Source organism: Chlamydotis macqueenii, chromosome 7 (genome assembly GCF_036417535.1).
Source record: "Chlamydotis macqueenii isolate bChlMac1 chromosome 7, bChlMac1.mat, whole genome shotgun sequence".
Classification (NCBI taxonomy): domain Eukaryota; kingdom Metazoa; phylum Chordata; class Aves; order Otidiformes; family Otididae; genus Chlamydotis; species Chlamydotis macqueenii.
This window is the reverse complement of record NC_141562.1, coordinates 14,406,677-14,430,389: the sequence shown is the minus strand read 5'-3', so window position 1 is coordinate 14,430,389 and position 23,713 is coordinate 14,406,677. Positions and strand designations below refer to the sequence as shown.

General features: G+C 62.0%; 5 protein-coding genes across 14 annotated transcripts in view; 2 read left to right on the top strand and 3 right to left on the bottom strand.

The window, feature by feature from the left end:
* Positions 1-2,455, top strand: part of ASCC1 (activating signal cointegrator 1 complex subunit 1) — a 31,046-nt gene extending 28,591 nt beyond the window's left edge. For 4 of the 8 annotated variants that reach the window (XM_086751974.1, XM_086751975.1, XM_086751973.1 and 1 more), the window contains one exon: positions 1,846-2,455. In XM_086751974.1, coding sequence (XP_086608100.1) covers positions 1,846-2,321 — 476 coding nt within the window. In that variant the 3' untranslated portion in view covers positions 2,322-2,455. Of the gene's footprint in view, positions 1-1,270; positions 1,379-1,845 lie in introns of all 8 variants that reach the window. The other 4 variants (XR_015259049.1, XR_015259047.1, XR_015259048.1 and 1 more) reach the window with 3 other exon arrangements.
* Positions 2,456-4,737: 2,282 nt separating this feature from the next.
* On the top strand, positions 4,738-9,891 carry SPOCK2 (SPARC (osteonectin), cwcv and kazal like domains proteoglycan 2). The gene is made up of 11 exons (XM_086752607.1): positions 4,738-5,045; positions 6,956-6,964; positions 7,109-7,154; positions 7,413-7,527; positions 7,621-7,723; positions 7,812-7,920; positions 8,021-8,140; positions 8,229-8,447; positions 8,874-8,936; positions 9,073-9,210; positions 9,308-9,891. The coding sequence occupies exons 1-11, from the start codon at positions 4,824-4,826 to the stop codon at positions 9,451-9,453; spliced, it is 1,290 nt and encodes a 429-aa protein (XP_086608733.1). The 5' UTR covers positions 4,738-4,823; the 3' UTR covers positions 9,454-9,891.
* A 515-nt stretch (positions 9,892-10,406) lies between these two features.
* TYSND1 (trypsin like peroxisomal matrix peptidase 1) lies at positions 10,407-12,336 on the bottom strand. The gene is made up of 4 exons (XM_086752232.1): positions 11,330-12,336; positions 11,098-11,231; positions 10,811-10,996; positions 10,407-10,714 (listed from the first exon to the last, which is right to left on the bottom strand). The coding sequence occupies exons 1-4, from the start codon at positions 12,328-12,330 to the stop codon at positions 10,503-10,505; spliced, it is 1,533 nt and encodes a 510-aa protein (XP_086608358.1). The 5' UTR covers positions 12,331-12,336; the 3' UTR covers positions 10,407-10,502.
* Positions 12,337-12,996: 660 nt separating this feature from the next.
* Positions 12,997-15,840, bottom strand: SAR1A (secretion associated Ras related GTPase 1A). 2 transcript variants are annotated; one of them, XM_086752008.1, is made up of 7 exons: positions 15,763-15,840; positions 15,343-15,417; positions 14,689-14,808; positions 14,516-14,581; positions 14,215-14,318; positions 13,836-13,967; positions 12,997-13,619 (listed from the first exon to the last, which is right to left on the bottom strand). In XM_086752008.1, the coding sequence occupies exons 2-7, from the start codon at positions 15,398-15,400 to the stop codon at positions 13,503-13,505; spliced, it is 597 nt and encodes a 198-aa protein (XP_086608134.1). In that variant the 5' UTR covers positions 15,401-15,417; positions 15,763-15,840; the 3' UTR covers positions 12,997-13,502. The 2 variants fall into 2 exon arrangements, with proteins under 2 accessions (XP_086608134.1, XP_086608135.1); XM_086752009.1 differs by lacking the exons at positions 15,343-15,417; positions 15,763-15,840 and adding an exon at positions 15,191-15,302.
* A 216-nt stretch (positions 15,841-16,056) lies between these two features.
* PPA1 (inorganic pyrophosphatase 1) lies at positions 16,057-23,603 on the bottom strand. Of its 2 annotated transcripts, XM_086752148.1 has the most exons (11): positions 23,496-23,603; positions 23,220-23,284; positions 20,730-20,783; positions 20,171-20,290; positions 19,084-19,170; positions 18,662-18,788; positions 18,277-18,404; positions 17,426-17,511; positions 17,174-17,243; positions 16,546-16,585; positions 16,057-16,424 (listed from the first exon to the last, which is right to left on the bottom strand). In XM_086752148.1, exons 1-11 carry the CDS (start codon positions 23,557-23,559, stop codon positions 16,393-16,395), a joined length of 873 nt encoding a protein of 290 aa, XP_086608274.1. In that variant the 5' UTR covers positions 23,560-23,603; the 3' UTR covers positions 16,057-16,392. The 2 variants fall into 2 exon arrangements, with proteins under 2 accessions (XP_086608274.1, XP_086608273.1); XM_086752147.1 differs by lacking the exons at positions 16,057-16,424; positions 16,546-16,585 and adding an exon at positions 16,606-17,032.
* Positions 23,604-23,713: the final 110 nt, after the last annotated feature.

Genomic DNA, 23,713 nt, shown 5'->3' with positions numbered 1-23,713 from the left:
GTGCTGTCCCTTGAAGCCAGGCTGCTGCGCTGGGGCCTCTCGCTGGGACGGGGACCTGCGTGACCCCCCGGCTCCCGCCGAGTACGCGCTCGGAAGAACTGGCAGCAAGTTGCGGCTTAATACGACTCTGAGCAATCAGCGGCGAGTGCAAAGTCCTCGTGCCGGGGTCTTAAGGGACAAGAAGTGTCACCCCAAAGGCAGGGCAGGCTGGAGAGAGGTGCAGATGAGCCCGACGCCGGCTGTCTAGGCAGACAAGCTGTGAATAAATGCTCACGATGCAGAGAAATCCGTTTTTTTTTCGGCGTTTGTGCTAGCCCGGATGCCTTTTGCAGAAGCGGCTTGAGGGTCGACTGCCGGTGCTGCCATGCAAGCAGGTCCAGGAGGAGGAGGTGGTGGTGGTGGTCCCTGGCAGGTGGGCTGCTGGCAGCAAGAACTCTGCAGCCCTTCCAAACCCAAGTGGGGGCTTAGCAATCACCCGGAGCTGGCTCAACACACGCAAATAGCCCTTCTCTTCAGAGATGCCGTTCTGACCGTCCTGTGACGATGGGGAATTGCTGACCTCAGCCAGAGCCTGTCTGGGCAAGCTGGCAGTCTGGATTCATCGCCTCAGCGATGCTCCCTGCCTGAAGCCCTGCTTGCTCTGCCCTGAAGATGGGCAGGGAATCGCTTTCCCTAACCAGGAATTGTCCTGGTTGGACCTTCAAAAGAGAGAACCCTTGGGAGAACCATCAAAAGAACGGTTCTGCCCGAATCAGTGCCAGGCAGAGCCAGATGCCTTTCTGGAGGAGGAGAAGTGCGGCCTTCCGGGTGCTAACTAGGTGTTTGGGGTTTCCATCATTCGCTGTGTGGAGGAACTGGTACACCACTGGCTCGAGGAGGATGGGTCAATTAATTAATTAATTAATGCGTCGGGCTTTCGCTGGCCTGTTAGGGTTCTGCCTTCTGTTGTGGCAGGAAGGGGTGTGAGAAATCAACAAGAGGCAGATGGAACGGGCATTTCGGAGATCTCTGTGGCGGGGAGATGCCGCTGCTCAGGCCCTCGGTGACTCACAGCGCTCCTGTAAAGTTTTGAAATCAGCGTTTCCACCGAAAAGCTTTTCCTAAGGCACGGCTGATATTTCCAGCCAGAGCAATTTCCTGCGCCTTAATGGAGCGGGAGGAGCACTTTACGCTTGGACACGAAGCCTTTCCAGCAATATTGCTGAACTTCCCCCCCCCCCCGTAAGAAATTCTGATGTCATTTTATTTTTTTTTTTGGTCTGCTTCATAGATGGATTAATCAGCAGAGACACGCCCTCCGGGTCCCGGCGTTGGCTTGCTTTCGTTAATTTGCACTCCGGTCTTTGCGAACAAAGAAGGATTTGTTGAACAAAGCGGGGTCAGTGCTGGGATGAGGAGCTTTGCGCCTCTAGCCTGCTAGTTTGAATTAGGACTGAGCCGTAACCGTGAGTCCTGTGGCCTGGATTGGGAAAAAAAACACCCTGCCCTCCTCAATCCTTGCTGCTGCGGAGCCTGCGACCTCAGCGTGCCGGAGAGCTGCCGGGGTGGTGGCCTTCGGGGCTCCCCGAGCTCCCTAAATGAGACACAGTCAGAAAAAAAAAAAATTTGAGCTGGTGTAGATAAAGAGAGGCGATCGTTTTGCACCCTCTTTGCTTTAAAGCCTAAATGCAGGCTCTAGGGGGGATAAAAATAAAAGAAAATTTAAGAATAATTTTATTAAAGGCAAAACAAGTTATGAGTGGAGGCTTTCTGCAGGGCCAGCTCTTGCGAGAGACGCGTGGACCGGCTGCAGGCTGCGTTTCTCTAGGTGCCCCTCAAATATTTTTTTTTTTTCTCCTCTTTCAGCTCTTCGAGAACTTCTCCTTCGGCGAGGCGCAGCTGGACTCGGTGCGGCTTTCCCAGAGGTTCTCCTCGGACGCCTCCGGCTACTACGCCACGTCCGGCCAGCTGGCCTTCTCCTGAGGCGGCAAGGCGGCTGCCGTGGCGGGCGCGCTCTTCCTGCAGAGGCGCGCGGTTCGTGCGCAAAATGTGGTTTGATAGGCCGTGAGTTTTGGACGGGAACCGGAGAACTCCGAGCAGGGGTGCCCTTTGGCTCCACAAAAGCACGTTGCGTTTCCCTGCAGCTTTGCCTGCCCTCCCTTCAGGGGGAAACCGGATCCTTCCGCCTCCTTTCCCCATCGGTACCCAAAAGTTGGCTGCTTGGTGGCTGTCGCCTGTTTGTTTTCCAAGAAAACAACTCAAAGAACCGATGCAGGTGGCTTTTGGGGCATCGCCGACGTTTCAGCCTGGCTTTCTTTCAGAAGAAGGAAGTTTGTTCCTAAAACAAGTCTTTAAAATCCAAGAGAGCTCCCTGGAGCGTGATTTAACGATATTGAGGTCGGGCATCGCTTGGATCTCCAGCAGTGTGCCTGTGTGATGTAGATCTCCAAATAAATGAATTCCCTTCAAAAGCAAAGTGTTTATCTCCTCCTGTTGCACTGATAGTTTCTGTAATTAAACTTCCAGCGCACAACTATGTTAATTAGAAAGCATTTACGGTAAGGCCTCTTTCCGGTGACGGTTTCGGAGCGGCTGCTCCGGCAGCGCCCCGCTTGTAGTAGCGATCGTTTTTAAGACCCGATTACAACCGTCGGGCTTTTTTGTCTCCTCTTTTCCTCGCAGCCGAACGCCTTTGCGCTCTCCAAGCGGAGGAGGAAGGGCCGCCTTCGAAACCCTGCCCCGGGCGAGCAGAGGCAGCCTGATGCAGGGAGGTGCTGAGAGCACTTCACGCCGGTTCGCCGTCGCCTTTCCCCCAGCCTGAAGAGCTTCTCGGCGAATCTCATCCGCCGCCCGAAGAAGGGACGCGGGAGCTGCTCGCGCAGCCGCCAGCCCCGCCGCTAACAACTTGAACCAGAAGCTGAGCGCCGCGGGACACGGGGTCCTGTTTGCGCTCGCGTTTTCCTTAACGGGGCATTGGTGGCGTTGAGGTGTCCTGGCTCCTTGCAGGGGGATTGGAATGGGTGGCCTTCAAAGGTCCCTTCCCACCCAAACCATTCCATGATCCTAATCCTGGTGATTCTGATTTCTCCTTCACCTAAAATCGCCTTCAATCACCTACAATTACTCGGCCGGTCGCGCTTCCGAAACCAAAGCGCTTGTTGTACAAACGAGAGGGGCACGGTCGGGCCGTCGCAGCTGCAGCCGGGGTGCGTTGTCACCCTCCTTGCCTAAGCAGACGGAGGTGTCCCCAAAATGCGGACGGGAACCGCAGGGTGGGCACGGTTGGAGGGTTTAGGGACGTGGCAGGGACGACGGATGGGGACGGGGGTTGGAAGACGGGAGGATAGGGATATGGGGGGGATTTGGTGGGGATGGAGGGTGGGGACACGGCAGGGACAGGGGATGATGCAGTGTGGGGACACAGCCGGGAAAAGGGATGCAGGACGGGGACATGGCAGGGGTGGGGACACCGCAGGGACAGGGATTGTAGGAGGGGGCAGGGCAGGATCAGGGGACAGGATGGGGACAGGGGACGTGGGATGGGGAAAGAGGGGTGGGGACAGGGCAAGGCTGCAGGATGGGGTTAGGGCAGGGACAGGGGAGATGGAATAGGGACATCGTAGGGACTGGGAATGCAGGATGGGGGAGGCAGGATGGGGAGGAGGCAGGGATGAGGGGATGCAGGATGAGGACACGGTAGAGATCAGGGTTGCGGGATGAGGGGTGCAGGATGGGGGTCTGGACCACGGATACAGGATGTGGGATGGGGACAGGGGGTGCAGGATGGGGGCTGCGTGTGGTGCAGGCACGGGGGACGCGGGATGGTGACAGGGTGGGGATGGGGGATGCGGGGTGGGGACTGGGTCTGGACCAGGGATGTGGGATGTGGGATGAAGAGTGATGACAGGGCTTGGACCAGGGATATAGGATGTGGGATGGGGACAGGGGATGCAGGATGGGGACTGGCTCTGGACCAGGGATGTGGGATGGGGGATGAGGGACAGGGACAAGGCAGGGTCAGGGGATGCGGGATAGGGACTGGATCTGGACCAGGGATGCAGGATAAAGGATGCAGGACTGGGATGGGGCAGGGATGGGGGATGCAGGATGGCATTAAGGTTTGGATGTGGGATGAGGGATGAGGGATAAGGATGGGATGCAGGATCTGGGTCTGGATCAGGGATGGGGGATGGGGGATGAGGGATGGGGACAGGGCAGGGATGGAGGATACAGGATGGGGACTGGGTCTGGATCGGGGATGCAGGATATGGGATGAGAGATGGGGACAGGGGATGCAGGATGGGGACTAGGTCAGGACCGGGGATGTGAGATGCAGGACGGGGACAGGGCAGGGACTGAGGACGGGGACTGGGTCTGGACCAGGGATGCGGGACGGGGACTGGGTCTGGACCAGGGATGCAGGATGGGGGATGCAGGATGGGGACAGGGCAGGGATGGAGGATGCAGGGTGGGGAAAGGGTCTGGACCAGGAATGCGGGATGGGGACAGGGCAGGGATGGGGGATGGAGGATGGGGACTGGGTCTGGACCAGGGATGCGGGATGGAGGATGCGGGATGGGGACAGGGCAAGGACAGGGGATGCAGGATGGGGACTGGATCTGGACCGGGGATGCGGGGTGCAGGACGGGTACAGGGGCCGTGCCGGCGGCTCCCCCGCCCCGATGCCGGCGCGCAGGTGCGGCGGGCGCGGCGGAGTCCCCGCCTCTCCCGCCCCTCCCCGCCGGTACCGCCCGGTGCCGCCCCGCGGCCGCACTCCCCGCCGGCGCCTCCCCGCACCGCACCGCACCGCACCGCTCGGCTCCCCCCCGGCTCTGCGGCACAGCATGCGGGGCTGCGGCGGGCACCGCGCCCTCCCGGCGCTCCTGACCTTCCTCCTCCTCCTCCTCCTCCCCGCCGCCTCCACCGCCACCGCCGGGCCCGGCCCCGCCACCGCCGCCGCCGCCGCCACCGGGGAGAGCCCCGGGAATTTCATGGAGGACGAGCAATGGCTCTCCTCCATCTCCCAGTACGGCGGCAGGATCAAGCACTGGAACCGCTTCCGAGACGTGAGTCCGCGATACCGGTTGCGGGGAAAGGGCGGGGGGGGGGGGGGGGACACGGGACGGACACACGGGATGCGCCACCGGGAGCCCCCCTCCCCGCCCCGCCGCTGCGGCTGCCGCAGCGCGACCCCCGCCTCCTCCTCCTCCTCCCTCCGGTACCGGTACCCGAGGGGATGCTCCGGGTTTCGGCAGCGCCACCGCGCCCGCGGCCACCAAAAGCCAGGGTCCCTGGAGGGGAGTGCTGGGGGGTGCCACCCCTGTCCCCCCTCCTCATTTACCCCTCCCAGGGCCCAGCACGGGCCGTCCCAGCTCAGCACCCTACCGGTCTCCCGCTCCCCCGGACCCCCGCGAGGTGCCGGGCGGGGCGGTGGTCCCTCGGCGGGGAGGGCGAGGATGAGGATGGTGGCAGGTGACCTGGCATCACGGTGGTCCCTCGGCGGGGAGGGCGAGGATGAGGATGGTGGCAGGTGACCCAGCACATTTGGCTCAGGACCCTGTGACCCCTTGCTTTTCCGCATCCCTTAAACCTTAATTTTGTGGGGCAACCAGGGATTTTGGGGATTTTTTTCCCCTTGGGCACATTCTGCCCCCATGCTCCTGTCCCCCAGGGTGGGGGCACAGCCCTTCATCCCCACCCTGGGATGGGGGGGGACCTGTGACAGCCGAGCAGGGAGGGGGGCAACACCCTGAGCCCCCCCATCCCGCAACCCCGAGCCGGGGGTCTTTGTTCAGACGCGCGCTTGGGTTCACCTTGGCGGCAAGGATGCGGCGCCGGGAGATGCCACCCCGGCGTGGGGCAGAGCAGTGGGGACGCGGCTCCCCCACCCCAAATAAACCAGTTAGGGCGTGAAGGATGGGGTGAACGCCTCCCCGGAGACCCCCTCCACCAACATACCCGACGGGCCGACGCCAACGCCGGGCACCCAGCATCTCGACGGCTGCGGATGCTTGAGGGGCGCGCGCGTGGACGTGACACCCCATCTTTGGGGGGGGCTCAGGGGCCGAGAGACCCCCCCATCCCCAGGCGCTGGCTGCACGCGTGGGGCCTGCCCGCCTGTGCCAGGGCTGCCGGGCCCGGGGGGGCCGCGGCCCTGCCGGCGGTTAGCGCGGATTAATAAGCAAATCCCGTGGATTTGTGGGGTTTTCGGCCCAGCGGCGCTGGTGGGGCTGCGGTGGGGAGAGCGTGACCCACCGTAGGGCGGGGAGGAGGGCGAGGGCCCCGCCGAAAGCCGTGCCGCAGGGAGCTGCTGGGCGCCGCAGCGTCGCTAATCGCGGCACGGGCACGCGGGGCCAGCGATTGCGGCGCAAACGCCGCCGCCTCGGATCGAGAGACGTCCCCTCCGGAGCTGCTTCCCGCTCCTCTGCTTCCAGCCGCCACCCAGACCCCGGCTCGCCCTCCCCGGGGCAGCAGGGATGCTCCCGCATCCCGCTCCAGAGTGTCCCGCGGGGGCGAGCGATGCCGCCGGGATGATTTCGGGGCTGCGGGGTGCAGCATCCATATTCCCCTGCTCCCTCCGGGCTCGGTACTGAAAATCCAGGCCGGCGGCGCGAGGACTGTCGCCCACCGGGTTCTTGGTCACGCTTGGGACCTTGCCGGGCGTTTGAGGGGCTTCCTCCCCCTCGTCCCTCCCCGCTCGCCACCAAGGCGCCGTGGGGAAAGGTTTTCTTCCCCCGCGTAAAAGCTCTCTGGGGGTTACAGGTCTGGAGCCAGGGATGGGGGAGCACCTTGGTGGTGGGCGCTGGTGGCATCTGGGGAGCTTCGGGCACCTCGGAAGGTCAGGGTGCCCACTCAGCAGGGGGTTGGGTGCGGGGGGGCGGCCCGGGGGCTGACGGCAGGCGCTCTTGCTCTCTTTTTTAAAATTTTCTCTCTCTTTTTCCATCCCGGCCGGGTCATCTCGCCACCACGCTGGCAGGAGGTGGAGGTGAGCGTCGAGGGGCTGCTGCTTTTGGGGGGAGGCTGCTCCCCACCCCTGCTTGCTCCCCTCCCGCTGTGAGGGGTCCAGGGCACGGGACAGTGGCACACGTGCCGCCTATCTGCGCTCATCCGAGCTCTCCCCGCTTCGCAGGACGACTACATCAAGAGCTGGGAGGACAACCAGCCCGGGGATGAAGGTACCACGGGGACAAGTTTGGGATGGGGGGGGGGGCTCTGCGGGGGAACGACGCTTTCTGCCCGCACCCCCCTCCCCGGGTTTTTCCCTTCCGGCGGCGGGGCCGGTGCGTGCCGGGATGCGGCAGCTGGTGCCGAAAGCGGCCGCCCAGCTGCGGCCTGAATGGCGCTTTGTGCCGGGCCGGCTGGCGGCCAGCGCTGCCGGGGGGTCCCCAGCTGCACCCCCCTCCTCCCTGTGTCCCCCGCCAACCCCCCCCCAGGCCTGGACACCACCAAGGACCCCTGCCAGAAGGTGAAATGCAGCCGGCACAAGGTTTGCGTGGCCCAGGGCTACCAACGCGCCATGTGCATCAGCCGCAAGAAGCTGGAGCACAGGTAGGAGGGCGACGGGGATGGGACGGGGGGGCGGCCGAGCCGAGGTGGGGGGGGGCTCAGCTCCGATCCCCCCCACCCCTCCACCCCACGCAGGATCAAGCTACCAGGCGCCAAGGGCCACGGGGGCTGCAAGCCCTGCCACGCCGCCCCGCTGGCCGCCGTCTGCGGCTCCGACGGCCACACCTACAGCTCGGCGGTAAGGACGGCAACGCTTCGGCACGGGGAGGTGGCGGGGGACGCGGTGCCGCGCGTGTCCCCCCCGACGTCCCGCTGCCACCCCGCAGTGCAAGCTGGAGCAGCAGGCGTGCCTGGCCAGCAAGCAGCTGACGGTGCGGTGCGAGGGGCAGTGCCCCTGCCCCACGCCGCATGGCCCCGCCGGCGACGCCAAGCAAGGTGAGCGCGATGTGTGTGTGAGGGGGCAACAGTTTGGGTGCCCCCAAGCCCTGCCCAGCCTGATGCCGCCCTCCTGGACCCCCCCCCCTCCCCCCACCAGAGCCGTGCACCGGGCAGGACCTGGCCGACCTGGGCGACCGCCTGCGCGACTGGTTCCAGCTCCTGCGGGAGAACGCCAAGCAGAACGGCTCCGGCGGCCTCCCCGCCAGCCCCGCCACCGGTAGGTGCTGTGCGGGGACGGGACGTGGGGCGTTGACCCCAAAAAATAGGAGAACCACGTAGCCAGTGGGCCGCGTCCCGCCCCGCAGCGCTGGAGAGGAGCGTGGCGGCCAGCTGCAAGGAGGCGGTGGGGTGGATGTTCGGCCGGCTGGACACCAGCGGGGATCTGTTCCTGGACGCGGCCGAGCTGGCCGCCATCAACCTGGACAAGTACGAGGTGTGCATCCGCGCCTTCTTCAACTCCTGCGACACCTCCAAGGACGGCCGCGTCTCCGCGCCAGAGTGGTGCTTCTGCTTCTGGAGGGAAAGTGCGTGGCGGCGCGCCGGGACGCGGCGGGGGGATGCACGGTTTTTTGGGGGGGTTGGGGGTTGTATGCCGTGGGATCTGGGGGGGATGCACACCGCGGGGTTTGTGGGGGATGCGTGCTGCGGGGCATCGCGGGGTTCGGGGGGGATTTGTGCTGTGGGGTTGGGGTGGGGGGTGCTTGCCATGGGATTTTTTTTCGGGGGGATGCGCGCTGTGGGGTCTTTGCGGGGGGGGGGGGCTGCACACGGGTGGGCAGAGGGTGTGCACGCTGTGGGGGGTCACGGGGAAGCGCACCACGGGGTTGAGGGGCTGCATGCCAAGGCACGCTGCAGCAACTGGGGGGGGGGGGGGGAACATGCTGGGGTTGGGGGGGTGTCGGGGGTGTACACCCACCCTAAAAGCGGCATGGGGGGGGCGGGTGCCGCAGAGCCGCCCTGTCTCAGGGAGCTGGAGAAGATTCAGATCCAAGAAGCAGCCAAAAAAAAGCCGGGTGAGTGAGGGGGGTGTCCTGCGGCCCCAGCCAGGCCCCGCACGGCCAGTTTGGGGCGGGACGGGGAGCTCTGCGGGGGGCTCTCGTGCTGCACGTGTGGTTTTTTTTTTTTTTGGGGGTCACGGCTTCCCCGCAGGCACCTTCATCCCCAGCTGCGATGAGGACGGGTACTACCGGCGGGCACAGTGCGAGCCGGGCGGCGGGGAGTGCTGGTGCGTGGACCAGCACGGCGCCGAGCTGACGGGGACCCGCGCCCACGGCACCCCCGACTGCGGTGAGAGCCCCGGGGGGGAACCGGCCCCCCACCCGCCCCGGGAAGGGGGCCGCAGCGCCGGGACCCCACCGTCAACCCCTGCCCCTCGCCCCCGCAGAAGAGGCGACGGGGTTTTCCGGCGATTTCGGGAGCAGCGTGGGCTGGGAGGATGAGGAGGAGAAGGAGCCGGAGGAGGCGGGCGAGGAAGGCGAGGAAGAGGAGGGCGAAGCGGGCGAGGGCGACGACGGCGGCTACATCTGGTAGAGGAGCGGGAGAGCCCGGCGGGCGGCACGGCCGGGCCGCAGCCCCCCCGTGACCCCCCCCACACCCCCAGCCGGTGGGGCATGGGGTGGGTGCATCCCCGCCCCAGCCCGGTGCGGGACGGGGCGTCGGGGTGCTCGTCCAGGGAGTGGGGGGGGTGAGCAGGGCGGGGAAGGGGGGGCCGCACTTGCGCCAATTTGAGCTTTTTAATTTTTTTTTTTTTTTTTTTTTTTTGAGTAGAGCCTTGTAGGCCTAGTGTGCTGCTGCGTGGGCTTCAACCGGGCAAAGGGCGCTAATAAAAGTGGGAAAAAAAAAAAGAAAAATAAAAGACAAAAAGGAAATAAACCCCATAGATAAGCTGCCCCCCCCCAGCCCCTCGTGCTGCCCCGGCCCCCGGCGTTGTGTAGCGGCTGTGAAATAAATACCCCGTGCTGTGTCAAAGGCTCTCCCGCCGTTCCTGCCCTCCGCCCCCGCCCCAAAAAAACCCACCCCCCCCCCCGGTGCCCAACCTGCACCCACCGGCCCGCCACAGGGTGCTGGGTGGGGTGGGGGGTGTCCCCCACTCCGCGGGGGCCAGGGCTGCTGGTGGTGCCCCCGCCCAGGTAGGGAGGGCTGGGGGGTGGAGGGGCAGGGGTGGAGGTGCCCTCCTGGGTTTGGGGGGGGGGGAACTGACCCCCAGCCCACCCCCCTGACCCTCTCCAGGACCCCAGCCCCAAAGTTACCCCCCCCATCCCCCCCCACCCCAAGGCCCTGAGCCGTGGCAGGACCCAAAGCTGCCATCCTGCCCCATCCTGCACCCCAACCTCTACCCCTCAACACAAGACCCCTGACCCAACCCCACCCAGAGCACCCCTTACAGCACCCCCCCCCACCCCCCCCACCCCAAAATCCAACCCCCCCATCCCAGCCAGGCCCTCTGCCACCCCAGCCGCTCGGCTCCACGGGACACCAGCACCTCAACTCACAGCTTTTATGGCTCCAGGGAGAAAACAAAACAAAATAAAATAAAATAAACCAAAACAATCCCCGCGGGCCGGGGAGCGGGGGGCGGGTCAGAGCTTGCTGGGGGGTCCCGGGCGCTGCTGGAGCCGCCAGGCCGCCCGCACCTCCTCGCCCGCCCGGTTGAGCGGGGCGAAGGCGGCGGGGTCTCCGGTGCGGCGGTAGCGCGCGACGAGGGGCTGCAGGACGCTGATGGGGATGCAGAAGTTGAGGTGGGGGTAGGTGGCCCCCGCGTCGGTGTCCCGGGTGTTGCTGGCCACGATGCCTGGCGGGGAGAGGAGCGACGCCCGCGTCACCGGGGGGACACCCATGGGACCCCCCCCCCACCCAGGGGAGACCTCCCCCCCCCCTCCCAGCTTACCCAGGAGGCGTCCACTGCGGGAGGAGACGAGGGGGCCGCCGCTGGAGCCCCCGTGGACGGCGCAGGTGGTCTGCAGCATGACGGGGCGCCCGGCCACCGCCACCACAGCCGAGAGGACCCCCGCCGTCACCGAGGGGCCGCAGCCCCGCCCCAGCGCCCCGAAGCCCACCACGCTCACCTCCTCTCCTGGGGCAGGGGGGCGAGAGGTGGGTGCAAGGGGGATGACCCCTGCTCCCACCCCCCCCCCCCCACATCCCATGCGTTCCCCCCTCCACCCGGCTGCTTACCTGGGAGGAAGACGTCGGCCGGGCGCGGGGGGACGAAGGCCGGCACGCTCTCCTCCAGCTCCACCACCGCCACGTCGAAGGGGGACGACTCCTCGGTGGCGAACACCACGTGCCCCTCGAGGACGGCGGCAGCCCTGGGGACACGGCACACGAGACGTCACGGCGAGGGGAGGACGGTGGGGGGGGGGGGGGGGACACGCGGGGTTGGGGGGCACAACACCGGCGCACTCACCGGCCGGGGCTGGGTGCCGGCGTCACGCGGAGCGGGGCGTCCGCCTCCACCACGTGCCGGCAGGTGAGGAGCAGCCGCGGGGCCAGCAGCACCCCCGAACCCCACACCGTCCCGCGCTCCACCAGCACCGCCCAGCCCAGGGCCTCCCACCGTCCTCTTCCTCCCGTCCGCCCCGGCGCCGGCGGCACAGGCGGCGCGGCGATGCCGGCTTCGTCCAAGACATCGGCGCTGCTGCGCAAGATGGCGGCCAGGGAGCAGAGCAGGGTGAGCCCGACCCACTCGGCGCCCTTCCAGCAGAAGGAGGCGACAACGACGGCCACCAAGCGCGGGCCGGCGGGCGACGGCACGAAGGCTCCGCCGCCCTCGGTGCCGGGCAAGCAGCGCGCGTCGGTGAGGACGAGGGCGTTCTCCTCGCCGGCCAGGTTGCTCACCACCCCTCTGCTCAGCGTGTTGAGGAAGAGGTCGGGGCAAAGGGCGCCGAACGGGGAGCCGCAGGCCAGCAGCTCCTCGCCCTTGCGCAGGGAAGCGGCGGCGGCGCGGGGCGTCCAGCCGCCTTCGGGCCGGTCGAGGCCGGGGACCCGCAGCCAGGCGAACCAGTGCAGGGCGCGCGGATCGTCGCCTCCCGCCTCGCCGCCGAACCTCCAGCGCTCGGCGGGGCCGAAGGCCGGCTCCAGGGCTCGCCGGAAAGATCCGCAGGGCACCAGCGCCAGCAGCCGCGCTTCGTGCTGCCGCCGCGCCGTCGAGGCGTCGAAGCCGGGCTCGGGGGTCTCCGGCGAGGGTCGCAGGACCAGGAGACGCGGGACAGGCTGCAGGGAGTCGGGATGCAGCGCCCGGGGCTCGGCCCAGGCTGCGGGGCCGTCCCGCAGGAAGGGGGCGAGGAGGGCGGCCTGGCACAGCACCAGCCCCGGCCGCCGGCTCAGCACCACCCCGCTGCAGCTGCCGGCGGGGCGGGAGGGCGGTAGGAAGGCGAGGACGGCGCAGCAAGGCGGCTCCTCCGCCATGGCCCCGGCCCCGCCGCTTCCCCCGCCGCCCCCTCCCCCGGCCCCTCCGACCCCCGCGCATTGGCTGCTGCGGGGCTCTGCGCCCGCCCCGGGGCGGGGACCGCTTCCACCGCCGCCCACCTCCACGCAAAACTCCTCCGGCCACCGGCGGCCGCTCTCCCGGGGAAGGAAAAACCCGGCCGGCGGCTTTCGGGAGGAGAGAGACACGTCTTTATTTACCGAGCAGCCAGGAAACAACCGAAAAAAAAAAAAAAAAAAAAACAAACCCCGAAATAACAAAAAAAAACCCAAAGCATTAAGTATAAAAGAAAGCCGATTAGCCTACACCAGCAACCGCGTTGGCACGCAACCGCTGCACGCCGCCGCGCCACAACCACCCAAACCGGCCCCGCGCTTCTCGCCGCGAGAGGATTCGACGCCCGGGCGGAGCTCGGGAACCCCAGCACCCCGAAAAATTGGGAGGAAAGAAAAAAAAAAAAAAAATATATATATCTATCTATCTATCCCCAGAGACGAGGCGTCGGGCCCCTCTTGGCGGCGCCGCAGCAGAGCCGGCCCGCAGCTGGGGGTTCAGCCCGACGGCTGCGTTTGTTGGGGACTTTCTACGAGCGTGAAACCTTGGTAATTTGTGAAATACCTAAATACCATTAAATAGATTTTTAAAAAAAAAAAAAACAACCCCTAACCAGACTCCCGACTAAACACGGTGACCGTTAAACTATGGAGTTAGAAGGGAGGCTGTTTACGTTAACGCTTTCTTTAAAAAATAGAGTTGCTTTTTCTCTTTTTCTTTTTTTTTGTTTTGTTTTGTGTTTTCTACGAAGTCGCTCGGCCGCAGCGGTGAGACGCGCTCCCTTTTTCAGCCGCGACAGCGCGGCGCGCAGAGCCCGACCCCCCCCACGCGCCGTAACCGAACCCAAAGGGGCGAGCTCGCCCCCCGTGCCCCCCCCGCCACCCGCCGAACGGTGCCGTCTCCCCCCGTCCGGGTGGAAAAGAGTCGCGTCACCGCTGGGGGCTGCTTCCCCGGCCGAAAAAGCAGGAGTCCGAGCGGTACGCGGTCGGAAAGCCTTCCGTGTCCTAAGAGGGGGGGAAAAAAAAAAAAAAAAAAGTCCGCAGGGAGGCGCGGAGAGGATCAGTCCAGAGGAGCAAAAGCCCGGCGTCCGCGCGAGGCGTCAGTCGATGTACTGCGATAGCCAGCGGAAGCCTTCGCCGTAGCCTTGCCTCTTCAGCACGCTGCACATGAACACCTCCATGGGGCGGGCGTTCAGGTCCTTCAGCGGCACGTTTCCCTAGGGAAAAATCCAGCGGGACGTCAGAACCGCGCCCCCCCCGCCCTGCCCCGCCGGGGAATTCCCTCCGCGCACGGAGAAGGGGCGCAAGCCGTTCGCGAGGCGGAGCCCGCGGTGTTTTTAGCAGCGACGCCTCAGGTCGCTTCCGGACGGAGCCCTCTCCCTTTTTTTTTTTTTTTTCCCTGCGGACGACGGGAGACGGGGACGCCGCCCTACCTTTCCCGTGGTCTGTCCGTAGAGCCCGAAGATCTCCCGCAGCTTCTCCTCGCTGATGGCCTCGGGCCTGTCGATTTTGTTACCCAGGATGAGGATTGGCACGTTGGATATTGTTTCGTCTGTCATGAGCGCCTGCGGGCAAGGCGGAAGGGTTAAACAGAACCGGGGGAAAAAAAAAAAACAAACCCAAACCTCCTCCGAGCGCAGGCTTCGGACGCTGCGGCGCCGGCGCCGAAAGCCCAACCGCGCTCCGGAAAGGCGCCGCGCGCCCGGGTTCCAACCCCCCCCAAAAAAAAGCGGAGCGTTATTTATCATTCAGCTCTTCAGAGGAGTTGGGGAAGGCAAAAAAAGAAAAAAAAAAAAAAAGGAGGCGGCTTACATTGAGCTCAACTTTGGACTCCATGAGCCGCGCGTGGTCGGCGCAGTCCACCAGGAAGACGATCCCGTTGATGGCCGGCAGGTAGTTCTTCCAGACGCGGCGAGCTGCGCGGGAGAAGCGACAAACGCCGCCCGCGTGAACACCCGGCAAAACCTCCGCCCCCCAAAAGCGGGAGCCGCCCCGCCGATTGCCATCCCTTCCTGGTCTGGCTTTTTTTTTGGTAGGTTTTTTTTTTTTCCCCTAAGGCGGCGGGGGAACAGGGAGGAAAAGCGAAAAGCTGACCTCAGGCTTCACTTTTTACCTTGTTCGTGTCCGCCCAGATCGAAAGTCGTGAAGGTCATGCCAGCGATCGTCAGCTCCTCGGACGCTGCGAAGGAAAAAGGAGAGGCGGGGAAATAAAGCGGCGGCTTTCGCCACCCGGAAGGCACGGGGAAGGAGCAGAGCGGGGCTCGGTCGCCGTGGGGGGGGACTCACTGGGATGTAGCGTGGGGACGTGCTGGCCCAGCCGGTCGTCTTTGAGCATGTGCAGCAGAGTGGTTTTGCCGGCGTTATCCAAGCCCAGGAAGACAAGTTTTCCAGATTTCTTGTACAAACCTGGAAGGGAAAGAAACAAGGAAGAAAAAAACCAATCCGGCTCAGGAGCAGCAACACCTCCCCGGACACAAAACAACCAGGGGGGAAAAAAAAAACCCAGGACAGCCCGGACTGGCTTTTGCCCAACGCCTGCGACAAGCGACACTTTGCACGCCGGCGTTCCTGGGCGTGACGCGTCCCTCCCCAGCTACGCCCCAGCAGAAGAGCGGGACGCGCGGCGCTGGCGACGCGCGAGGGGTTGCGGGCCCCCGGTACCAGCCCAGCTGCCCTCGCGCTTCCCAAAGGGCACAGGGAAGCTCTGTGCCGAACGCCTCCAAAACATTCGCAACGTTTCCCCTCCTGGTGTTCCAAAAAAAAAATAAAAAAACAAGAAAACAACCACCTTTAGCGGCGCGCAGCCTTCTCGCCGAGCTCTGCGCCGGCCGGAGCCGTGGCAGGTGCCTTAGCGGCTGATTTTTAGGCGATTTTGGCAACTGGCAGAGGCCGAAGTGACCTAAGGGCAGCTGTTAAAGAACAGACAGAAGGCGGCCGTACCTAGAAACTGCAGCACGCTGCTGAAGCCGTTGTAGAGCCACTCGAAAATGAAAGACATGGCGGCAGATCAATCGCCTGCGGGGGACGAAAACCAGAGCTGAGGGTGTCAGCGCTGCAGGGAGGCCGGCGGCGAGCCCCCAGCCCCCGCGGGGCGCTGCCACTCGGGGCGCGGCCCGTTCCCCTCGCTCCCGGCCGCGGGGCACGGTGAGGGGCGAGCGGGGGGAGGCGGCCCCTGAGGGGCGGGCGGTGCGGCCTAGCCCCCGCCCCGCCCCCACCCTGCCTGCGTGTCACCCCCCCTCCCTCCGCTCCCCCCCCACCTTCCCGCCGCCGCCGCGCTCGGCTCCTCCCCCCCCCGCCCCCCCACCAGCCCCACGGTCCGGCTGTCCGGTCGCTCCCCTCGCCGCCGCCGCCGCCGCTCACCCCCGGCTGCCCCCGGGCCGCCGCTCCGCCGCCTCCCCACTTCGGCCGCCGCCACCTCCCCGCCGGAAATACGTCACTCCCACTTCCGGCCCGGCGGCGTCGCCGCGCTGGCTCTACACGTCGGCTGTGCGTCTGACGTCACGCAAACCTAGCGGCGCCACCCCTCAGCCCTCCGGCAGGACCCGGGTTCGAGGCCGCTCCCCGGCGGGTCCGGGCCCCCCCATCCCCGATCAATCCCCCCCCAAAAAACAACCCCCAGCCCCGGGAGGGACAGGAGCGGGAGCCCCGCAGCGCTAAGTTTCAGCAGTTTTTATTTCTAGCATCCACAGACGTACCAGGTGAGCGACGTACACCATACGACCACCGCGCACAAGCAGGGCGTCGGGATTTTTCTTTTTTTGTGGTTTTTTTTTTTTGTGTTTTTTTTTTAGTACAGATTACATCTCCTAGCCTCCACCAGACCTCGACGCAGCGGACGGGTCACTGCTAGATACGTAATTCTACCGGGGAGGGGCAGAGTTGCAGGTAAGGTCTTCTGGTTGACGCCGAAGCTGTTTTTCTGCTCTACTCCCGCCCGCGGCGACTCCGCGGAGGGAAGGACGCAGCTGCCTCACCGCCCCTCCTCAGGGCTCAGTTCTTCTGGTAGTAGAACCACTTGTCAACTGCGTGGGGGGAAAAAAAAAAAAAAAAAGAGGGTGTTAGTCCTGTTAAACAGCTTCGGATAACTCCTTTGAGGGAACCTCCGCGCTCAACACCGAACGCAAACGCGGGTTTGGGACTCACCTTCGGGGGGGATGGGGTTGGCGGCTTCGCACGGCGGCGCCTGGAAGGAGAAGCGTGTTAGCAGACAGCGACTGCTGGCCTGACGCTCGCCAGACGGCATTTGGAGCGGCGCGAGGCTTCACTCGGCGCGCTTTAAGATCTCAGCGGTGTGAACGGGTCCGTGGCAGCCAGCGGGAGGCGGCGGCGGTGAGGGAATAAAGGAGCTCACGCGGGGCGCGAGTCCCGTCATCCCCGCCGCCTCCTCGTCCCGGAGGCGCTCGGCTCTCCGCGCGGGCTGCGGTGCCATCTGCTTCTCACCGCGAGCAGTCCCCGCTCCGGCCTCTGCGCGGTCGCGGGCAGCCTGCTTTTCTTAAACCTACGACGCCAACGCTGGAACAGGAGCACAAAGGACTCCGGAAAAAAAACTTCTCCCAAGAGCTTTCGCCCTACGTCTAGCAACCAAAGACAGGCTTGCCCCACATCCGTCCCCTTCCGCCGGCAACGGGTGCTGCGGCCGGTCATCCAAAAAAAAAAATAAAAAAAAAAAATATTCTGAGCAGGGAACGCGCTATCCACGCAGAGAGGACAGTTTACGGTACCGCGCACATCGTGTCGTTGCGCCCGGCGGGACGCTCGGGTTCATACTTACCGCGTCCACGGTAGCTTTTGCGCACTCTTGACTGCAGCAGAAAGGGCTGTCGGACACCGTCAGGTTGGTGCTGGAAGAGAAAAAGCTGCTCGTGAGGAGCTGAAAGCCAAGGGTATTAAATAACCGAACGCTAAGGATCGCCGTCGTAGCTGCCAAGCTGAAGGCCAGCAGCTGACAGAAAGCACGGCACCGCTCCGGAGAGGAAGTTTCCGGGTTATTTGTTCAGGGGAAAGGAACGTGCACGGTACCCACCAGTTAATCTCCCCTCCGTCAGTTTTCTTCGCTAGCAAAGCTTTCCAGTGTTCGTGAGTACATCTGATGACGTTCACGGCAAAATCCTGAAGTCGAAGAGGAGAACAAAGACGGCGTTACGTGTAAGGGCTAGACCGCCTTCTCTGGACTATCGGTTACGCGGGACGAGAGGCTGGGATTTACAGGCCGATTTTCGATCGTTTCTGACTCTGGAAGGGACCCCCTCCACGACTGCGCCGCTCAGGAAGAACGGCAACCTCCCAGCGCACGTTAGCAGCTGAAACGGCGGGGATTTTACAACAGGAATTGTTTTTCCTTCCGAGGTGGGAGGGCACGCCAAGGTCACCTCGCGAGCCCAAGGCCGAAAGAAACCGAACGCAGATATTCTAGTCTCCGGCCAGCGCGACGTTATGAAAGCACCGCCGCCCCGCTGCTCCTCCCGCACGGTTTGTCTCCGGCACCTAGTTGATCCCAACCTTTCTGCGAGCTTTCTTCCACTCCAGGAAAATCACTCAACAGGAAGGAACAAGCCACCTGATCTAGTTTTGCAACTATTTAACAGTGAAGCTGCTTCCAAGCGTGTCACAGCTTTTTCCCTTAAAAAAAAAAAAAAAAACAAAAAACCAAACGAGCAGCAGTATGTGCTCAAACCTGTCAGCCGGAGAAGGAAGCACACACAACTCTCTGTTAGCGTGAACACCGGCAATAAATATCCTGGTTGGATACCACACAGTGCCAAATAAAACAGCGCAGGAGCATACGCGAGGTTCTTTGTCCCCGTGCGCCTTCAGCTGAGTTTTTGGACAGCGTGCCTTCGCACGCTCACAGTAAGGAAGAAAAGCCGTCCCCACCTTGTCTTTAAATTCGCCGTTGAAAGCGAACTGGTTCTCCGGCTTTCCATCGGGTACTTTGTATCTCCTGAACCAGTCCACGGTAGCTTCTAAGTATCCAGGTTTCATCCTCCTGACATCGCTGATATCTAGCCGGCGAGAAGAGAGAGGGTTTGTCAGCCAGGTCTGGTAACAAGGTTACTTAGCCCCCATCTTCCGAGCTGCCCCTCTGTCAGCCCCGCCTCAAGCGGCCTCTGCAACATTTCCGAGGTTGCAGCCAGGAGACGAAGCGGATACCTGCACCGCGGCGCAGGAGGAGCAAGCCCGCGTCCTGACTTCACGGCTTCCTGCGGGCTCTCAGGGGAGAAAGGGACGCACTCAGCCCGCTCCTCCTCCCGCTACTCACCGTTATAGCTGGCTGCTTCAGGGTCTTCAACGTTGATGGCAATTATCTTCCAGTCCGTCTCGCCCTCGTCGATCAGCGCCAGCGTGCCCAGCACCTTCACTCGGATGACTTCTCCTCGAGAGCAGACCTGCGAGGACAACGACCTTGCTGTCTGTACCAACGCATCCAAGGAATGCGCAGCAGGAGGCCGCGCGAGCCGTGGGAGTTCAGCAAACAAGCCGGGTACCACAAAATCGGCTATCGCTTCTCGGCGCTGGCTCGCGAGGCCTGCGCCGTACGATCTCAACAACAACCTCCGGAGGCAGCGGAGGGAAACATCACACTAAGGGAGAGGAGGCAGGAACCGAATAATGTCTCTGGACAATTGATTTCAGAGACATTAATTACGTTTCAAAAGACAGTTACCCTTTAGGACGCATTACCTTGCTTCCAATTTCGCACACGTCAATGGGATCGTTATCTCCGCAGCAGCCAGTATTTTCATCTTTGTGACCCGGGTCTTCCCAAGTCTGAAAAAAAAACAAAAAAACCCCAAAAAACAATATATCCCCACCCCAGGAATAAGAACCCTCAGGTTTAAGAGGAAACAAAACCCAGGTTTCTTTCAGGATTAGTCCCAAAGATACAGAATTGCTCACTTCACGCTTGCTTTCAGGTCTTTTGGTTGGGCTACTGTTTCACTTCTGCCTGCAACCGCAGGCCGAACCCGAATCAAAAGGTCTTATCTTGCCAAGGGCACGCTGCTCCCTCCCGCCGCCAAACCTTTTTTCAACAACTTTCCAGACTTCCTCCTCCGTTCCGCAGCTGCACGGAAGGTGAAGTTCACATCTATAAAGAACACTCACCGATTTGGCTGCCTGCCTGTTCCTCTCCCTATTCATTTCTTAACAGAAGTTTCCTGAACTCCAGATAGCAGTTCAAGAGGTGGAAGGCAGAGAGGGTGTATTATTTCCTTTAATTAAACAATTAAAGACACGCCGTTACACTAGAGCAGTGACAAGAACGCAGAGTCCCATACCCAGTGTCCTACTGCGTCTCACCTAAAGCCGCGAGCACCGGCTGAAAGGCTGGACTCCGGAAGGCATTCGAGCTACGCCTCATCGTGAGATAAAAAGAAGGAACGCTCTTCCCAAATCTCTGCACGCCAGGAGAGGACTAGGATGATGGTCTGGCGACGCACCCAGAGCATTGGGGGAAGACGTACGGACCCCCAGGCGGTGCTGAGGGACTCCTCGCAATCGCTACCGCGCTTCTCTGCGAGGAAGCGTTCAGCTCGCTCCCTTGCCCTTGCCGCGTGAACATCTTCGATCCACTACCACGCGACTGAGCGAAGGCTTCGAAAGCCCAGCAGCCACACACCGAGGTCCTGCGCCGTCAGCGTAAAACTAAAAACCAGCACCTCAGCTGACTTTTTTCTCATTAAGACAGCGGCAGTCGGACACGCGCGCGCGTGCGCGCCCTCCCTCCTCCCCACGCGGAAGGCCGAGCCACCGAGGCAGGTACCAGTACCTGCGGGATGGCACCGTAATTCCAGATGTAGCCCTTGTGGGGAAAGACGTTAGCTACGTAGCGCAGTTTTCCTTTCTTCACATCTTGCTTAATCGGGTTTAAGGGATCCTTCGTTGCAATCTGAAAGGCAAGTTACATAAATCTCTCTGCTTTGCTCTCTAGGAAAAAAAAAAAAAAATTTTTTTTTTTTTTTTTTTTTTAAAAAACGAAGGTGGTTGCTAACTGACAAGCCAAGAGACCAGGAGCTGACGCTGAGACAACTCAATTTCCTGTTGCATTGCCATCTCCTGGGCTATAATTTTCATTAGACTCACAAATGTGGGAACCACACGGGGCTGAGAGCCGCAAGAGGCTGCTTTCCATCAGAAGCCACATCAGAATACCAAGTTATTCCAACTTCCGCGAGTCTCAGCCTCCGCAGGAGACCTCTAGCCTTAAATATTTACATGAGGAGCTAGAAACCGCTCCGATTCAGGAGGCAGAACTGAGAAGGAGAGACTCAGCAAAGCCAAAAGATTAACAGAGCAGTCAGCTCGAGCTAGAACTTTAACATAGTTACCTCCATCTTAGCGTTGGTCCAGCGAGGTACTTCCACAACCATGTTGAACACATTCTGAAAAAAAAAAACAAAAAACCAACAAAATATGACTTTTCTTCCTTTTTTTTTCCAGCGCCAGTTTTGATACAGTTGACGGAAGTCCCGCAGCGTAGTCAGTCCCACGTCGTCACTCGGCGCTGAATCCCACGAGAGACCCTAGCGAAAGCCAGACTGAGGTCACCCGCGCATTCTCCCTCAGCTGCCACCTGCGGACATCGCCACCACCTTCCCAGGGTACGGAACGGCGGGTTTAGACGAACCTGAGACAGCTGCTATCCTGGGGGTAACAAAATGAGGTTTTAGGCATATTTATTAAGTATAAAGCCCTTAATGCTACAGCAAGAGCCAGCCTGGCAATTTAGAAGAGGCAAGGCTTACAGGAGTAAGGCATCTACTTAACAAGGTGGCTACCTGCGTACTACCCCGACCGACCGAGAACGTCACTCCCAAATATTCTGGCCTGTCTTGAAAGATGCCCAAGCTCCCCCTCTCCAAGCCGACACTCTAACGAAAGCAGGCCTTGCTAGCGGCACGGTGCAAGGACAAAGACGCGGGGGAGAAACTGCAGGACTTGAAAACACCTCCTTGACTCCAGCTCGGCTGAGAGGACTCTGGAGAGTTCCGTGTCAGCGGCCTCTTCAAGGAAACAAGCTTTTCCACACCTGAGCCTCGACACCGGCTGTTTGAAGAGATTACAGCTTTTAACAAAAAGTCAGACCTTGCTCCCTTAGCATCGACAAGGTTTCTAATCCCCACGTTAAGCAGAATTACCGTTGCAAAATCCCTCGCACCTGTATTACGCCATAATTAGATTGCTCTGCTACGCTGCCGACTTGCCCACGCCCTTCCCTAACAGAAGTCTATTACGTCCCCTTAATTGCAGGCGGTCACTGCCCATTTGGAGTTTCTATGTTAAAAGGTATACACTATTTTTATTTATCAGTAACTGCAGGAAAGGAATGAGGCAATCTGAACTGGCTAGGCAGAGCGCTTACAGCTCTGTGGGCAAGGGAAGATGACTTGGGGGTGCCCCTTCGCTAGGCTCACGGTTTCCCCACAGTCCAGCTGCCTTGGTCTAAGACACCCAGCGAGGAGCCCAAGGTCGTTCCTTTGCAATGTCAAGACACACAGGTACAGATAAGGTCAGCACATCCCAGCCCTAGACTGAAAAAAAAAAAAAAACAACACCACCCTGCAATCCTCTCAGTGTCTTAGAAGTCTAAGGATAAAGATCAAGGAGCCCAGACAGAGTAAGACAACCTTTCGCTCCAAGCTGGGCTCCCTACCGTAGCTGGTAACGAACCTGCTAAGTAACGAGTAAAATCTCTGCGGAGAGGCACTCCAGCAACAGCAGGAGGGCTAATGTGATCAGCACCATTGTGTAATTTCGCGGACTGCGACCTTCAGCGATAACTTGCTTCTCTTAACGACTTGGCACGGAGATGCCGGCGAGCAGCGCTGCGCGCCGGAAGGCACACCAGTAGCCCGGTCCCCCTTGTTAATCATTAACAGCCAGCTGCTTTTCAGAGGTTCACCTCTCAATTCCGTGTACTCTTCCTCTCCTATAACCCCTCTTTACCTCCAAATCACCCTCCTTTATCGTACTCATTAGATTAGTTCACCCACGAGGTTTTGCAAGCCGCACAGCTTTTTAGCACCCCTTAAAAGAAGAAACAAGCTGCAAAGGTAAGGAACGCTGTCAGAAAGCAGGAGTTACCACTGAAAAAGCATTCAGTGAAAAGTGAATCACGGCTGGTTTGGGTTCCTAGAGCTGCATTTTAGACAGGGATTCAGAACAGGCTCATTTGGCTAAGTGCTGGCTGCCGGAAGGACATAAAAAGCCCCGCATCACTGCCTGCGGCAGGTTCCCCGCCTGCAGTTCTTGCGAGGCAAGAGGTCCCTGGGAGCTGCTGCCGCAAGAATTTCACATCCTCACCTCCCGTGTTCAGCGGCTGACGATGCCGCAGGCACAAAGTGGCCTTACTGCAGTCAAAACACAAGCCTGGAATATCACGCAGCACGAGCACGTACCCCCACAGGAGTGGACGCAGATATTTAGCTAAAGGGAAACCTGCTTCTTTGAACCCAAAATGCTCACGGGCAAGCTCAAGACAACCGCTCATATCTCAGACGCAAACGCGAGAATGAGATCAGCCATTCTCTTCTCCTGTGTCGCTCCAGCCGAGGCGGAGACGCCGAGAAAAGGCCACCTGTTCTTTGCCAGACCTGGTGGTGCTTCCCTCAGGGCGCTCCGGCTGAGAAGCGGCGTAAGGAACCGGGAGCCTCCCTCGGGTGTTTTCAGGCTCGCAGGACCCCGCTCCCCGAGCAGCGCCGTCAAACCACTCACCCAGAGCTCCAGCGGTTGCTCCAGCCACCGGCCCCAAGCCAAGGGGGCCACACCAGCCACCCCGGCCCGCCGCTCCTCGCTCCGGCCCCCTCTCCCCTCCTTACCTTGCCGGCGTCCGCGTAGATGGGGATGTCGTGGAAAGGGGAGATGTACCGCCCGGCGGCGTCCTCTGCAAGGAAAACGGGGGTGAGGAAAGGCCTGGCCCGAGGGGACGCCCGGCCAGGCCCTGTCTGAGGGGACGCCTCAGGTAAAATGGGGCTGGGGGGGGGCGGGGGCGGCTCAGGGGGTCCCCCAGCCCCTCCAGAGGGGCTGGGCCCTTTCACCCCCGCCGCAGGAGGAAGAGGGGAAGGAGGAGGAAGAGAAAAGCGGCGCTCACTCACTGAAGAACAACCGGTACTCCAGGCTGTGAGGCGCTGCCCGCTCCTCCACGCTGTAACCGGCCATCGCGCCGCACGCAGCCCGCCGGCCACCGCACTGCGCAGGCGCGGCGCGACACGCCTCCCGCCCCCCCCCCCCCGCCAACCCGGCCGAGAGGGTGGGCACTGCGCAGGCGCCGTGCGCGCTCTTCCCGCCGCGGGGGCGGAGCGGCGCGGGAGTG